General features: G+C 42.8%; 1 protein-coding gene across 1 annotated transcript; it reads right to left on the minus strand.

The window, feature by feature from the left end:
• Window positions 1–13,761: 13,761 nt before the first annotated feature.
• Window positions 13,762–15,306, minus strand: LOC122021235 (peroxidase 51-like). Its single transcript, XM_042579329.1, has 3 exons — window positions 14,939–15,306; window positions 14,665–14,856; window positions 13,762–14,446 (listed from the first exon to the last, which is right to left on the minus strand). The coding sequence occupies exons 1-3, from the start codon at window positions 15,146–15,148 to the stop codon at window positions 13,871–13,873; spliced, it is 978 nt and encodes a 325-aa protein (XP_042435263.1). The 5' UTR covers window positions 15,149–15,306; the 3' UTR covers window positions 13,762–13,870.
• Between the last annotated feature and the right edge of the window lie 709 nt (window positions 15,307–16,015).

Consider the following 16,015-nt stretch of genomic DNA (forward strand, 5'->3'; position numbering starts at 1 on the left):
ATGTCATCCTTCGTGTATGCCTCGAAGTCGCTTCCCTCGACCCTTGTCCTCGCTGCCTTGTCAACGGTCCCTCGGATGCTCTATCCTTCACCGGATCTGAAGCCATCAACATGAGTCACATGTGTATCGTATAAACCTGCACAACTCAAATACACATATCAAATATAAGGGTGAACCTAACTTAAACCCTTTGCCCAAACACCAAAACACATGGTCGCACGGACCATTGGGATTGCTCCAACAGGATTCTCCCCCTTGACCATTGCCATTTCGGATTCAGGCTCGAGAATTTGGTCGGACATAGGTTCGGGTTTGGACACATGTTTTGACTTGAGTTCTGATCCATCAGCCTCTTCCTCAACCACTAGTGCGATAAAGTTGATTTGGTCTTGTTCTTCTAGATCTGGTTCTGAGGATAGCTCTCAGGATTCTAACTCGGATTCGAACTCACTTTCGCCTTGATCTTCTAGTCTCGACGGAGTCTCGTGAAGCTCGATCAATTTGGTCCACATCTCGAATGCGTTGTTGTAATTTTCTAATTGACACAAAACTTTATTAGACAAAATACTAATTAAAATTTCTATTACCTTTGTGTTTGCTTCTGAGTTTTGAGAAGGTTGTCTCAGTGCGATCCAATTGTCGAAATTGTTGCTTTCAATAAAGCATTCCATCATTTGCCTCCAGGAATTGAAGTAGACTTGATCGTACGGTGGAGGGTCGTAGATACTTCACCCTTCTTGACATGACATCGACATTCTTGCAATCAAAGAATTAAAAGAAAAATATTTCCAAGACTTTCGTCTTGGAATTAGTAGTGCGGGAAAAAAGATAATGAAAGAAAATTCAAAAAATAAATAAATGAAAGAAAAGTTTTAAAAGTGCTTTGAAAAACGGTTAAGTAATTTCAGAGCTAACGAGACTCTGATACCAATTGATAGATCGAATGAGTGTGATAGAGGGGGGGGGGGTGAATATCGCGTCATTTTAAAAACTTCACTTTTCCTTTGAAATCAGAGTCGTGCACAGCGGAAAGTAAATAGACACGTTTGTTTACTTCGTTTGGAGTCTAGGTCGATTCCTACTCGAAGGCTCGCGGTCCTTGACCGCACCGATAAGCAATTCACTAAGATTCTTCTTCCCGAAAACCTCGAAAAGAAGTAATGCGTACAAAATACAATGATATAAGATAGTAACAACCTACTATCTTATATAAGATTAAGTGTAATATAAAAACAATAAAGTATACCAACTGTGTGTAGGAGTTGAAGCTTGGTCGACACTTGTTTTCATGTAGAAGAATTGTAGAGCAGTCACACGAGCAGCACTAGCACAGAATTGAACCACAACAGATTGTCTTTTCAGCCTCAGACCTCGAGCTTCAATTTATAAGATCGTCGATGTTTGATCGACCAATCCCTGTGTTCGGTCGACCGAACCAGCTCCATTCCTTCCTGGCTGAGATCCGATTGCTGATTCGATCTTCGGCATTAACTGTCCATTAAGGGTTCGGTCGACCGATCCCTTTGTTCGGTCGACCGAATAGGCTCATTCCCTGTTCGTCGAGATTCGCCGAGATTCGCATTTACTGTGCATTTAATATTGATCGTTCGGTCGACCAATCATCCGGTTCGGTCGACCGATCAGTGTAGTTTCCTTCTGCTCCTGATCATTGCTGTCTGTGCTGAGTCATCAAGGTTCGGTCGACCGATCTTACTGTTCGGTCGACCGATCATGGCTTGATCGGACTCGATCTGTTCTGGTCTTATCTGAACATTGCTTTAATCTCTTCTTGTTCGGTCAACCGATCCTCCGGTTCGGTCGACCGATCCAGCCGGACCTACAACACAGTGTTAGACAGAAAAGAATCCTGCAAAACAGATGCTAGCACAGTAATAATATTATAATGCATGAGTAATATAAAAGATAGTAAAACTGTCTTGATCTCAACTTTGAAACCTTCCCGATTTTTTCAGTTGGATCAGCGACCTTAAGTTGTTCCCTTCAAGAACCCGACCTCACTATCGCTCCTACAGTTATTTATCTCAACTTACCTGCCAAACATGGTCCTCCAGACATGTTTCGACTTTGTTTGCTCAGTGTCTGTTCACTTGATCGACTAAGACCTTTCCTGCAATACTATATTAGCCAACAGCAATAATAGTAATACAGAATATAATGGTAAACCTAATCCTAGATTTATCGAGATCCGTTGGTCCGGTCGACCGCGCGCGGTCGACCGGAAACCATCCGAGCAACCTTGCTTAGAGTTCACTCCTCTAAGACTTCTCGTTACCTAAGGTTATCTCCCCCTAGGTTTTTCACCATTTGGATTCACTCACCAAGACTCAGTATTCGGCTACCCAGGGATCAGATCCTCTAGACCTATCCACCTGACTTCCACGATATACCGAGATTTCCCTTGCCTTAGTATTCGGCTACCTAAGGATTAGGTCCTCCAAACCTATCCACCTGGCTTCCACGATGTACCAAGATTTCTCTTGCCTAGCCTCCAACTAGGACTTCCCTTGATCAAGCTCCATACTTAAAGATACTTAAACATATTTATCTGATATTACAACCTTGGAGGTCGATTGCACCAACACTTCCTTCCTCTAACATCTAAAGATATGGATTAAGTTCAAGTAATGCTTGAGTTGGCTACTGGGGATAGATATTGCTATAATGAATAGGAGGTTAAATCTCGGTGAAATCGTAAAAAATGTCCTTTACTGCAGTGGTCAACTAAAACTTTTTGATTTATCTTCTCAAGATGGTCGGGGGCAGCCGTGTGGGGCCACTAGGGTGGTAAATTTCACCTTTTTAACTATAAAAAAGCCAAGGGCATCCATGTAGTCTGTAAACACCCATAGTTTGAATCTTAATTATGACACATTGTATGACATTTTCCTTCAGTAGAATGATAAACTTGGGATGTTTGTTGGTGCAATATCCCTCAGGTCAAGGTTGACCTGGGTAACCAAGCTGAGTCTTGGTTTGGGTTTAGATGTTTGACAATAAGATATTGATTGAAGAAGAGTCAAGTAGGTCAAGGTTGACCGGATACTTGACTGGGAAGTCCTAACTGGGATGTTAGGCAAAATGAAAGACCTAGTGAGTGAAGCTAGGCAGTATGAAAGTCCTGGTGAGTGAAGCCAGGCAGAAGGAAAGTCCTGGTAAGTGAAGCTAGGCAGAAGGAAAGTCCTGGTAAGTGAAGCCAGGCAGAAGAAAAGTCCTGGTGAGTGAAGCCGGGCAGAAGGAAGTCCTAGTGAGTGAAGCTAGGTAGATGGAAATCCTGGTGAGTGAAGCCAGGTGAAAGTCCTAGCGAGTGAAGCTAGGCAGATGGAAAATCCTAGTGAGTGAAACTAGGTGAAAGTCCTGGTGAGTGAAACCAGGTGAAAATCCTAGTGAGTGAAGCTAGGTGAAAGTCCTGGTGAGTGAAACCAGGTGAAAACCCTAGTGAGTGAAGCTAGGTGAAAGTCCTGGTGAGTGAAGCCAGGCAGAAGGAAAACCCTAGTGAGTGAAGCTAGGTGAAAGTCCTGGTGAGTGAAGCCAGGTGAAAGCCCTAGTGAGTGAAGCTAGGCAGATGGAAAACCCTAGTGAGTGAAGCTAGGTGAAAGTCCTGGTGAGTGAAGCCAGGCAAGGGAAAATCCAGATGGATCAAGGATGATCGGACATCTGGTGTTGGGAAGTCCAAGTAGGTCAAGGGAGTGACCAGATACTTGGCATGAATAGAAAAGTCTAAGTGGGTCAAAGGAATTGACCAGACACTTGGTGGGAAGTCCTAGCAGGTCAAAGGAGTGACCAGATGCTAGGCATGATGTACCAACAGGTCAAGGTTGACCGGATGTTGGTTTGAGAGGCTTGGAACTTGGTTTTGGGCAAAAACCAAGTGTTGGATCGATCGGTGGATCGATCCAGAGCTGGATCGATCGTGGATCGATCCAGCCTTCTCCGAACAAAGAGCCTCGGATCGATCCATGGATCGATCAGAGTGTACTAGCTGATCGATCCGCGGATCGATTGGAATGGCCGGATCGATCCGTGGATCGATCCAGGCGCTTTTCCAGAGCACAGAGGCGCTCTGGATCGATCCGTGGATCGATCCAAAGCCTCCCCGATCGATTGGGAATATTCGAATCGATCGGGATCCGACCGTTGGCGTCGTTTATAGCTGCAGGCGTGTGATGGCTGCGGCATCTCTTCACGGTTTCATCTCAGATCTTCGCCAGCTCCTCCACAGCACTCTCAAAGCTCGTGATCGCCAGTTCTTGAAGGTTCTTGGAAGCTCTCCGAGTCAAGAGGCGGATCAAAGGCAAGAAGAGAAGCTAGGGTTAGGGTTTTCTGCATTCATTGTAAGCTTTGTGCTTGTATTTTGTTTCCCTTTTCTTCTTCTTGTACCGAGAGTCTTGTAGGGCTTCTCCGCCCTCGGTAGTTACCGAAAAGGAGTGTTTCATAGTGGAGGGTGCGTGCGTGGTGTGGATCCTTGGATTAGTCACCTCCTTTGGAGGTGGATACCAAGTAAAATCCTAGTGTTAGCGTGGTTGTATTTGTTTCTGTATTTTCCGCTGCATATTCTTGAAGAAACAAGCAACGCCAAGCACCGAGCGAACGCGACGAGCTATTCACCCCCCCCCTCTAGCTACTTTTGGTCCTAACAAGTGGTATCAGAGCAAGGCCGCTCTTCACCGGAATCATCGCCGGAAGGGTCAAGCATAACAAGAAAAGCTAGAGGGGTGAAGAAGTTGGAGCAAATTCTTCAAGTTCAAGATTTTATCAAGCTCAACTTCAAGATGCAATTCCAAGATGGACTTGGATTTGACACAAGGGTGGCTCCACCATATTCATCTACAAGCTTCGATTCTTGGAAATCAAGAATCGAAAATTTTCTTATGATGGAGATAGAGCAATGGTTTGCTCTCATGGAAGGTTTTGAAGCTCCCACAAATTCCAAGGGCAAAGTACTCAAAAGGAGCAAGTGGAGCAAAGACCAAATCCAAAGATGTGAGGCCAATGACAAAGTGACCAAGCTTTTGGTCAATTTATTGCCAAGCAACATCTTGGAACAAATTGGAGAGTTTGAAGATGCCAAGGAGCTTTGGAGCAAATTGGCAAGAATTCATGAGATCCCCTCCACTGTACCAGATCAAGGAGAATCCAAAGAGGGCGACTCATTGGATCAAGACCAAGAGGAGGACTCCGAGGTTGAGAGATGCTCAACCTCCGAAGAAGAAGTTCAAGAAGAAGCTTCATCTTCAAGGGAATGCAACGAAGGGAACAAGGAGGGAGCATACTCCTTGTTTCATATTCAAGATGATGAAGCCTCCACCTCTAGGATTGAGGGGGAGCAATCCTTGGTGACACCGGATCAAGAAGAAGGAGAAGCTTCTACATCCGGGTCAAGAGATGAAGAGATTGAAGAAGCTTCTACCTCCACGAGTCAAGAAAAATCAAATGGAGGAGAATCAAGATCGGATCAAGAGGAAGCTTCTACCTCCGGATCCAAAGGGAAAGATGCCACCCCTACAAGCAAAGGTATAAATATTTCAATTAAAAATAAAAATCATATTATATGCTTTGAGTGTAGGGAACATGGGCACTACAAGAGCAAGTGCCCTAAATTGGCCAAGAAGAAGGGCCAAGTGGCACAAAAGGGCAAGGCGAAGCCCAAGGAGATCATCCCCTGAACAAAGAAGAGCAAGGAGCATATTATATGCTTCTCTTGCAATCAAAAGGGGCATTACCGAAGTCAATGCCCCAAGGGGAAGAAGGTGGTCAAGGCTCAAGGAGGCACTAGTCAAGGGGGAGCCTCCAAGGTAAAGAAGAAGGTAACATTTATTGAGCCTACCCCTTTACATTATGGTAAAAAGCATGATAGTTCTAACTTATATCATTTTAATGCTATTTACCATGAAAATAGAAAGCATGATAGCGTTAAAGAAAAACATATAGCTTTTCATGCTAAAACCACTACACCTAAGGCTAGGAATGTAGGTAAAAGTCTGGGCAATAACTCTAAAGATTTTAGATACAAGCCCAAGAACAAATATGCTCATGAATCAAATGAAAAATCTAGAACTAAGGACTTAGTGATAGAAAATCAAGTCTTGAGGTCAAGGCTTGATAAAATGGAAAGGACCCTAAAAAGGATGGAAAATATCCTAAAAGGGCAAAATGAGCATAGCCTAGGTCTAGGAGCACAAAGGTCATCTAATGGCCATAGAGGTTTGGGATACAAACCAAAGGCTAAGAAGGATGTGCCCTCTTACCATAGAGTTCCATATAGTTATGGAACAAACCCTAGGTCTAGTGGTCAAGCCAAGAATACTAGGGAAGTCATCCCTAAGAGTATTTTTGCAATAAATGTGACTAAGACTTCTAAGAAGTCTAAGAAAGTCACAAACAAGGTCACAAGGGAGGTTATCCCTAGAGTTGACCTAGAAAATATGACCAAGGCTTCTAAGAAGCCCAACAAGGTCACTAGGAAGGTATCTAGGGAAGTTATCCCTAGTGAGTACCTAGAGCATCCAAGGAGCACCAATAGGTGTTGGGTTCCTAGGAGCATCTTCTCTACCCCATAGATGGGTTAGAGAGTGTCAACTCCGATTAGAAGGGTAGTTAACCCAACTTTGAGGAAATTGACACTCAAGGAGCATTTTCAAGGTTTTAGTTAACCTTTGAAAATGAAATGGAATTATTGATTACTCCTTGAAAGAGTAAAATGTGTCTAATGGTGAAAAATTGATTTTATCTTAAAATGACACAAATTGGGAAAACCTTGAGAAATACCAAGTTGGGATTTTGGTATTCTCTTGAAAATTTAAGGCAATCCGGGCCTTGATTTATGTAATCACTCTTGAGGAAAAATGGAATATGCCAACATTTGAGGACATGTTTATTTTCAATTGGCATACATTAAATCAAGGAAATTAGAAATGCCAATTTAGGCTTTGGCATTCTCTTGTAGCACTTTAGGGCAATCTAGGTTTAAGGTGTAAGTTTAGCTAAGACTTTAAGGATACTTAGATAGTTAATCTAGGTATATTTTATTTATGCTAAATCTTGCCATGATTGTTTGCCCATCATATGCCATGACATCATGTCTAGTTTTGCATTCATGTTTTATTATGAAAAATCCAAAAATACCATGTCATGACATTCATACATCATGTAGTAATAGGATATTTTCTTTTGAAAATTATTTTCTTTTGATGTATGCCATAACATAATCATGCATTAAGTTTAATTCCTTGTAATTAAGGACGAATGACATTTAACAACAATTATTGACAAGTGACATCCTAGGTGGATGTCTAATATCTCTAGAATGCCTAGATAGATATGCATGATCCCTAGATTAGGGCAAAAACCAAAATCTACATCTCACAAAGACCATAAGGTGACTTGTATGTGATTAGTGCACATTAGATACAAGTGAGATGTTAGGAAGATGAACAAAACTCAAGATGTTGATTTAGTGCATTCTTTTGAGTTTTAGGTTCATCAAAACACATAATTATGTGTTTTCCCATCATTGGGAAAGCTAATGTACAAGTAATGTGCATTATGCCCAAGGAACATGATGGGATATTGGTTTTGAAAATGTTTTTAAAATGTTTTTGGAAAACCTTGGTGAAGGCTATCTTTTGATAGTAATCACCATTGAATAGTTAGACACAACCTTGAAGAAAAACACTAAAGTTTTTACAAGTTTTCAAGTTTGTGTCAATCTTTGAAAATATGATGTATTTTCATATAAAGCTATTTTTCCATGATTAAGTATGCCCTAAATAATGTCTACACGAAATTTCATGATTTTTGGATTTTTGTAGAATTTTCTAGGGGTTTCTGAAGTTGACTGAAATGGAATTTCAGCAACTATCAGAGCTCCGATCGATCCATGGATCGATTGGAGTGCCCGAATCGATCCGTGGATCTATTCAGAAGGCAAGTCTCCCGCGAGCAGAAGCTCGCTGGATCGATCAGCCGATCGATCCAGGTAGTCTGAATCGATCGGTTTCATAAAGGTTCAATCGATTGGAACCCAACTCCAATCGATCCAAGTTGCTGATTTTGGCTGGGAAGGCTTGATTTCAGCATCTTTGAACCTCTTTGAGTCTAGGTAACCATTCCAAACCCCTAAAATACATTTGTATACATACAAAGGGTGTTTTCATGTGAAAACAAGGATGGATTGGTTAAGGAAGGCTTCATTGAAGTTTAGGTTGAGGTTTGTTTCAAATTTTGAGTATTTGAACCTCAGAACTTCTAAATTTGGTTTTCCTAAAGGTTTTAGGGATTCCAAGTCATTGTTGGTGCAATGACAAAAGTCACCACCATGTCTTTAGGGGGAGGGACTCTTTAAAGACATGAAAAATTATTTTTCATGAACCTTGGAAGGTGGTTAACCTTCTGTTGTGAACTTGCTCAAGGTTGAGCATTTAAACTTGAAATGGGGAGAAATGGGGAGTGGATATCCTCATTATTTCAAGTGGACACTCAAGTGGTTGAAAATGCTCAAGGTTGGGTATTTGTCAACATTGAGGGAGAAGTTAAGGTGATAATGACGGGTATGGGATCTCATTATCGGGTGATCACAATGAGTGAAGTTGTGATCACGATAAGCAACTCTTCAGGGGGAGAGTCTTCAACAAATGGATTTGTTGAAGTGTGCCCAGAATTGGAGCATAGGTTGATGTGTGTCCAACGATGGGTTGATGTGTGCCAATAGGGGGAGAATGTATGGTTAAGCTTAGGCCTTCATTACCTATGGGAAGGTCATAGGGGGAGAATGAAAGGACTCATGAAAGGGAGTAAGTTAGACTTTCATTACCTAGAGGGAGTTTGCCCTCTTAGGGGGAGAATGAAGAGCTTAATTTATGCTTTCATTACCTAGTGGCATGAAGAAGGAGGCTATGGGATTAGCCTAACTTACATATGGGATTGTAAGTGTTATTGTGGTATTGTCAAACATCAAAAAGGGGGAGATTGTTGGTGCAATATCTCTCAGGTCAAGGTTGACCTGGGTAACCAAGCTAAGTCTTGGTTTGGGTTTAGATGTTTGACAATAAGATATTGATTGAAGAAGAGTCAAGTAGGTCAAGGTTGACCGGATACTTGACTGGGAAGTCCTAACTGGGATGTTAGGCAAAATGAAAGACCTAGTGAGTGAAGCTAGGCAGTATGAAAGTCCTGGTGAGTGAAGCCAAGCAGAAGGAAAGTCCTGGTAAGTGAAGCCAGGCAGAAGAAAAGTCCTGGTGAGTGAAGCCAGACAGAAGGAAGTCCTAGTGAGTGAAGCTAGGCAGATGGAAATCCTGGTGAGTGAAGCCAGGTGAAAGTCCTAGTGAGTGAAGCTAGGCAGATGGAAAATCCTAGTGAGTGAAACTAGGTGAAAGTCCTGGTGAGTGAAACCAGGTGAAAATCCTAGTGAGTGAAGCCAGGCAGAAGGAAAACCAGGTGAAAACCCTAGTGAGTGAAGCTAGGTGAAAGTCCTGGTGAGTGAAGCCAGGTGAAAGCCCTAGTGAGTGAAGCTAGGCAGATGGAAAACCCTAGTGAGTGAAGCTAGGTGAAAGTCCTGGTGAGTGAAGCCAGGCAAGGGAAAATCCAGATGGATTAAGGATGATCGGACATCTGGTGTTGGGAAGTCCAAGTAGGTCAAGGGAGTGACCAGATACTTGGCATGAATAGAAAAGTCTAAGTGGGTCAAAGGAATTGACCAGACACTTGGTGGGAAGTCCTAGCAGGTCAAATGAGTGACCAGATGCTAGGCATGATGTACCAACAGGTCAAGGTTGACCGGATGTTGGTTTGAGAGGCTTGGAACTTGGTTTTGGGAAAACCAAGTGTTGGATCAATCGGATCGATCCAGAGCTAGATCGATCGTGGATCGATCCGGGCTTCTCTAAGCAGAGCCTCGGATCGATCCGTGGATCGATCAGATGTTCAATCGATCGGGATCGATTGGGACGCTGCTTTGCGCGATAAGCGCTAGATCGATCCGTGGATCGATCCAGCGCTTTCGCGAGCGCTCCGGATCGATCCGTGGATCGATCCAGCCTCCCGATCGATTGGGAATATTCGAATCGATCGGGATCCGACCGCTGGCGCTGTATAAAGCCGTATGGGCTGCGGCATCTCTTCACGGTTTCATCTCGGATCTTCGCCAGCTCCTCCACAACACTCTCAAAGCTCGTGATCGCCAGTTCTTGAAGGTTCTTGGAAGCTCTCCGAGTCAAGAGGCGGATCAAAGGCAAGAAGAGAAGCTAGGGTTAGGGTTTTCTGCATTCATTGTAAGCTTTGTGCTTGTATTTTGTTTCCCTTTCCTTCTTCTTGTACCGAGAGTCTTGTAGGGCTTCTCCGCCCTCGGTAGTTACCGAAAAGGAGTGTTTCATAGTGGAGGGTGCGTGCGTGGTGTGGATCCTTGGATTAGTCACCTCCTTTGGAGGTGGATACCAAGTAAAATCCTAGTGTTTGCGTGGTTGTATTTGTTTCTGTATTTTCTGCTGCATATTCTTGAAGAAACAATCAACGCCGAGCAACGCCAAGCACCGAGCGAACGCGACGAGCTATTCACCTCCCCCCCCCTCTAGCTACTTTTGGTCCTAACAAGGCTGCTGGGTCGTTCGTTACGGACACTTTCAAATTCACCCCTGATAGCTAATGGAAAACTTTCATAGAATTGAACAAATTATCCCTTAGATTAGTTAGCTCGAAGGACGGAATACCTAATGCTAGCTAAAAATAAACCTAATGATTTTAAAGGAATATAATCGAGGGATTATCTTTGAAACTTGAATAGTTTGATTTCATTTCACATTTTAGCCAATGCTCCTATGTGCACATAAACTAATAAAAATTATTAAATTAGATATAAAATGATTTTATAAGTTCCAAAATCACAATAAGGGTTTCTTTACGAATTTAGATAGCTCAGATATATATGTAACACTTTGGTCAAAATTATCAACCCCCAAGTTTAGACAATTTAATCTATCTTACAGTTTTAACTCAAATTATTTTTATAAAATTAAACTACCTAAAATTATAATAATAAGGTAAAAAAATAATTGAAGAGGTTTATTTGTTTGTAGGCCCATCAATTTGGGTTGGACATATTGAGATGGTCTATTTCATCAACTAATTTAAGTGAGTTAAGTGAAAATTTTATTAACCTTTTAAAAGGAGAGTCTAGACAGGCCAGTCCATCTGGGCTAATGACCTGCATGAATTGTTCCGTGACGAGCTTAGGTTGACTCGTGGGTTGAAGAAAAAAATCCCTAAAATTTAAAACTAAACTAGAAAATTAAATGGGCTCGTGGGTATGGTTTAGTCATCTCTGATACTTTCATCTTATTGTTGTTCTGGTGTAATCTATTTTAAATCTTTGGCATCTTCTTCCATGGATCTTGAACAAGCAAAGAAAGAATATAACTCTCAACCCTATGCACCCATTCCACCCCTTTCAAATTTTAACTCATTCAACTTCACCTCAACTAACTCAACATTTATCTTAATTGTAATTACTATCAAATCATTTAAATATTTTAGCCTTACGGTTTAACAGGATTTACCAACCTTATATTAACTATAATTTAATTATAAAATAGTCCACCCTACATGTGATTTTCCTTGTTTCTAGTTTGGTACCTAAATTACATGTAACTTATATTAACTACAATTCAATTATAAAATAGTCTATCCCACGTAAACTTTTCCTTATTTTTTCGTTCGGTATCTAAATTACATATAAAATATTTTTAAATCTCTATGGAAGAATTGAAATTCATTTAGAATTTAAACTAGATTTTTATTAAACCTTTAAATATTTTGTTAAATATGTGTGAATAGAGAAGAGATGGAAGATGATAGAAGCTCTATTGTGAATAAGATTTTAGTCCCACTTTGGGAGCTTCAAGCCATGTTGGTTAGTTTATATTGATTCACATGTATTGAGGAAGTGAATAAATGCATGAGGAGAGTTTCTCTCTCACGTGTGGGTGCGTAGGCCCTGCAAATTCAGGGCTCGGATTGCACTGAACTATGTTGACTCATGTGCGGGCATGACCTGCGCGTGTCAAATGCCGGACCGGTCATAAACCTTTTGCTGCTGTGTAACGGAAAAAGCAACAAAAGCTCTCCACATGTGTTCCCTCCTCCTCGATCGGCGTTTCACTACTCTAATCGATCATTAACGTTACCGTTGTATCCTGGGAAACAGACGACTCTAGTAAGTCTCGAAGCATAGTCAGAGGTGGAGCGAATCTGTTTCAAGGAAACTGCGACTCTCGCAAGCTTTAGTCAGCTCACCCAGTCGCTTTGCGCCGCCCAACCGTACTTCCTCGTCGGTCTCTCTGATTGGACGGTTGTGTAGGATCGAAAAGAATTTAGATATCTCCATAATGGCATGATATTGTCCACTTTGGGCCTAAGCCCTCATGGTTTTGCTCTTGGGCTCTACCCAAAAGGTATCTTTTCTCTTTATAAACCCATGATCTTTCCCATGTGTTTCCAATATGGGACTATGTTTGCAACCTTGCAACCCCAACAATCCCCCACTCAAACAAAGGACCATAGGCTTCCTACGTCCGATCCTCGACCCACCAGGTCTTCCTGCCTCTCGGTCCACCCGACCTACTAGGACTTCCTGCCTGGTGTCTGGTCCTCTTGATCCGAACATAGGAGCCCCCACTTTCTTTGTTCGAGGTCAATATTGTACCCACATGGTTCAATCAGACCATATCTCTTGTGCACAGTCGGCGGATAAACCTTCTGGCAGTCCAGGCTCTGATACCAATTGTAGGATCGAAAAGAATTTAGATATCTCCACAATGGCATGATATTGTCCACTTTGGGCCTAAGCCCTCATGGTTTTGCTCTTGGGCTCTACCCAAAAGGCCTCATGCCAATGGAGATATCTTTTTTCTTTATAAACCCATGATCTTTCCCATGTGTTTCCAATATAGGACTATATTTGCAACCTTACAACCCCAACAGGTTGCTCTGTCCGATCGGACTCTGTACTCTCGACTGCTCGGTTTGGTAACACAGACCTGTTGCTCAACAGATCTGTACGCTTGACTGAATCCGATCTACCACTTTTCGACACGTAGCAGCAACCAGCCCCTGCTAACAGCCTGAGATTATCCGTTCAGGTTATATCTATTGTAAATTGAATTTAAATTATGTGAAATCCCTAAAAATATCTAGCAACCTATTATTTTTCCCAACATATTTTCCTCCCTATCTATTATAGAACAAATCTTAAAACTTAGATGTCATCTCGTTTTTTTTTTCTCTTAAAACATGTATAGATAAATCAATTTCTCAAAGAGTAAGTAATCCTGTTTTATTAAATTAAATGTAATATGTTTTAGATGTGTTAAAAGAATAAATAAACCAAACAACTTCCAATGAAAACATCTAAATTTTAAACTCATTCAATACTTGACTAGTCTAATCTAAATTTAAAATTTTTAATCTTTTATATTTATTTTTTTCATGAGCTCGTACGTTTAACTTGCAACCCGTATTAAGTTAGATTAGAAATTTTCTAACCCATCATTTCCAACCCGTCAAAATGATGAGTGGGCCCTTGTCACCTTGCCAAATGACTGTCCGACAACAAGTTGACCTGTCTTATTACGGTTCGATCCATCTGAGAATTCTACTTATTTGTGACTTTTATGATAATTTAGATAAATGTAATAAGTTTGATTAAAACTAGTATGTAAATTTAAACCGTTTAAAATGGAAAAAAAAAACATATAATGTCTAAAAATTCACAACTTTTGTATAATAACCGACAATACAATCTTATCTTATGCTATGTGGGTAGCTCAAAAATTGTATTGAGAAGGAAAAGCTTCTGAGAAAATCAGTTGTTGAAGGCCGTGCAGTCTCTTCTGATCTCCCCCTGCGACCCTGTTTTGACCCCCAGCCTCCCCAGCCTGAGCATGGCCGAGGAAAAGGCGCCGAAGAAGGCGGCCTGGTCCGCGGCGAACTGCTCCACCGTCGGCCTGGACCGGATGTCCGTGAACAGCACCTCGTCGGAGGTGAAGAGGCCCTCGCCGTTGATCAGGTTCCGGTAGTAGACGTTGTCGAAGGTGACGGGGGTGTAGAGGTCCATGTTGACGGCGATCGTGGGGTCGACGTTGCGGGGGCAGGCGCGCATGAGGGCCTTCGCGTAGGTAGCGTTGAGCGAGGGGTCGACGGCGGTGGTCGAGTTGAAGGCGTAGAGGCGGCTGGAGAAGCGGTGGCAGTGGGAGAAACCCACGGTGTGGGCGCCGGAGAGCGCGATCATGTCGCTGGCGGTGAGGTTGTTCAGACGGAAGAGGGAGACGAGGCGGTCGAGGTTGAAGTCGGAGCCGGGGAGGTGGTCGGCGACCAGCGCGGCTTGTGAGACGAGGCCGTCGCGCCGGCCGAGCTCCACCGTGAATTTTGGGCCGCCGGACTATAAAAGTAGAGTAAATTTTATTTTACCCTTATTAGTTTCAAATTTGTGTTTCTGAGTTCATTGCCCCTAAAGATATTAGATTGATCGTCTATCTAGGGATAAATGGAAAATTTATAGGGGTAAAATGTAATTATCTAAACTTTGAAAAGGAGGCAAGTGTAAACAACCGCAAACCCTAGAATGGGAAGTAAAGAAGAGGAGAAGAGCGGACTGACCAGGACGACGACGTCTCTTGCGGCGATGGCGAGGATATCGGCGCAGGAAACCACGCCGGGGCACTGCGCCTCCACCGCCTGCTTGGCCTTGATTACGGTGTCGAAGCCGTCGCCGGCGAGCGACAGGTTGTCGGGCGCATCCTTCTCCGCGTCGTCTCGCGCCGACGCGATCATCACCGAGGCGTCGCATCCCTGAGATCACTCCTCTCAATACCCCCAATCCACTGGATCTACCCAAAATCCAAATCCACAGACACGACGCCAACACACTCACCTGCACGAAGCAGTCATGGAAGAAGAGGCGCAGAGTCGCCGGCACCGTCACCACCGTCTGGTTCAACTTCCGCCGCACAGCGTCCCTGACGATGGCCTCCACATTGGGGCAGGCGGAGCCGTAGAAGTCGGGCCTGAGGCCATCCTCCCCGCTCGCGGCCGCCATCCACACCGCCGACAGCAGCAGCCACGGCAACCACAGGTTCCACATCCTCCACCCTCTTTTCCTTAATCAACTAGTCCAATAGAAAGAAAGAAAGACAACAGGAGCCTCCCTTAGCATGTGCTCAGCCACTTTCTTCAAGGAAATGGCTCTGTTTTGTTCGATTAATCAAATAATTGCCATGATTGTGGGAATATGAGCTGGGCTGTACCTGTAAAACCTTAACCTGGGCATATAAAAAAAATTAAAAATTGAGAGCTTTGGTGGTAGCTCATGTAGTTGCTGACAGCTTTCTAGGATTTACTTGACTCCTCCATTGAGCTTATTGAGCTTTTGAGTCAGCACAAAATTATGATAAAAAAAACTTAGAAACGAAAGTCAGAATTAGAATTCCTGTCGAGGGCATTAAATCTTTTTCAAAGTCAAAGCTTTCTTGGATTGATCAAGTCTGTGGGTCTAATTGAACTGTTCTTTTTCTGCATGATTAGTGTGACTTTGGTTGGAGCCCAATCAATTCTTTGAGAAGTAATCAGGAAATTGCGGTTTCATGGTTGCTTCTGAGAATGAAATTTTGGTCCACAATGCAGTGGGACAGCTGGTGTTCCCTGCCTACCAAATGCTAATGGGGGCAGTGTTTGATCTGTGAGGATTTCTTTATTGAAATGGGTGGACTAGAGTAACAAGTAACAATTTTCCTATGGATCGACACGGTTCCCATCTCATTGAAAGACAATTTTTCCTAGAAATTTCCTGATGAGACCGCGGGCTCGAGGCAAGGTCACCATTGCACGATCGCAGCTAGGTGACCGTTGTAAATTGAGCATTAATAGAACACTAGTCTATTAATCCACCATATATCACCTCTCAAGTGTAATTGATTGAATAGTTGGTGACAAGTTTCCTCCAAAGACTATT

The sequence above is a fragment of the Zingiber officinale genome, chromosome 9A (genome assembly GCF_018446385.1).
Source record: "Zingiber officinale cultivar Zhangliang chromosome 9A, Zo_v1.1, whole genome shotgun sequence".
NCBI lineage: Eukaryota > Viridiplantae > Streptophyta > Magnoliopsida > Zingiberales > Zingiberaceae > Zingiber > Zingiber officinale.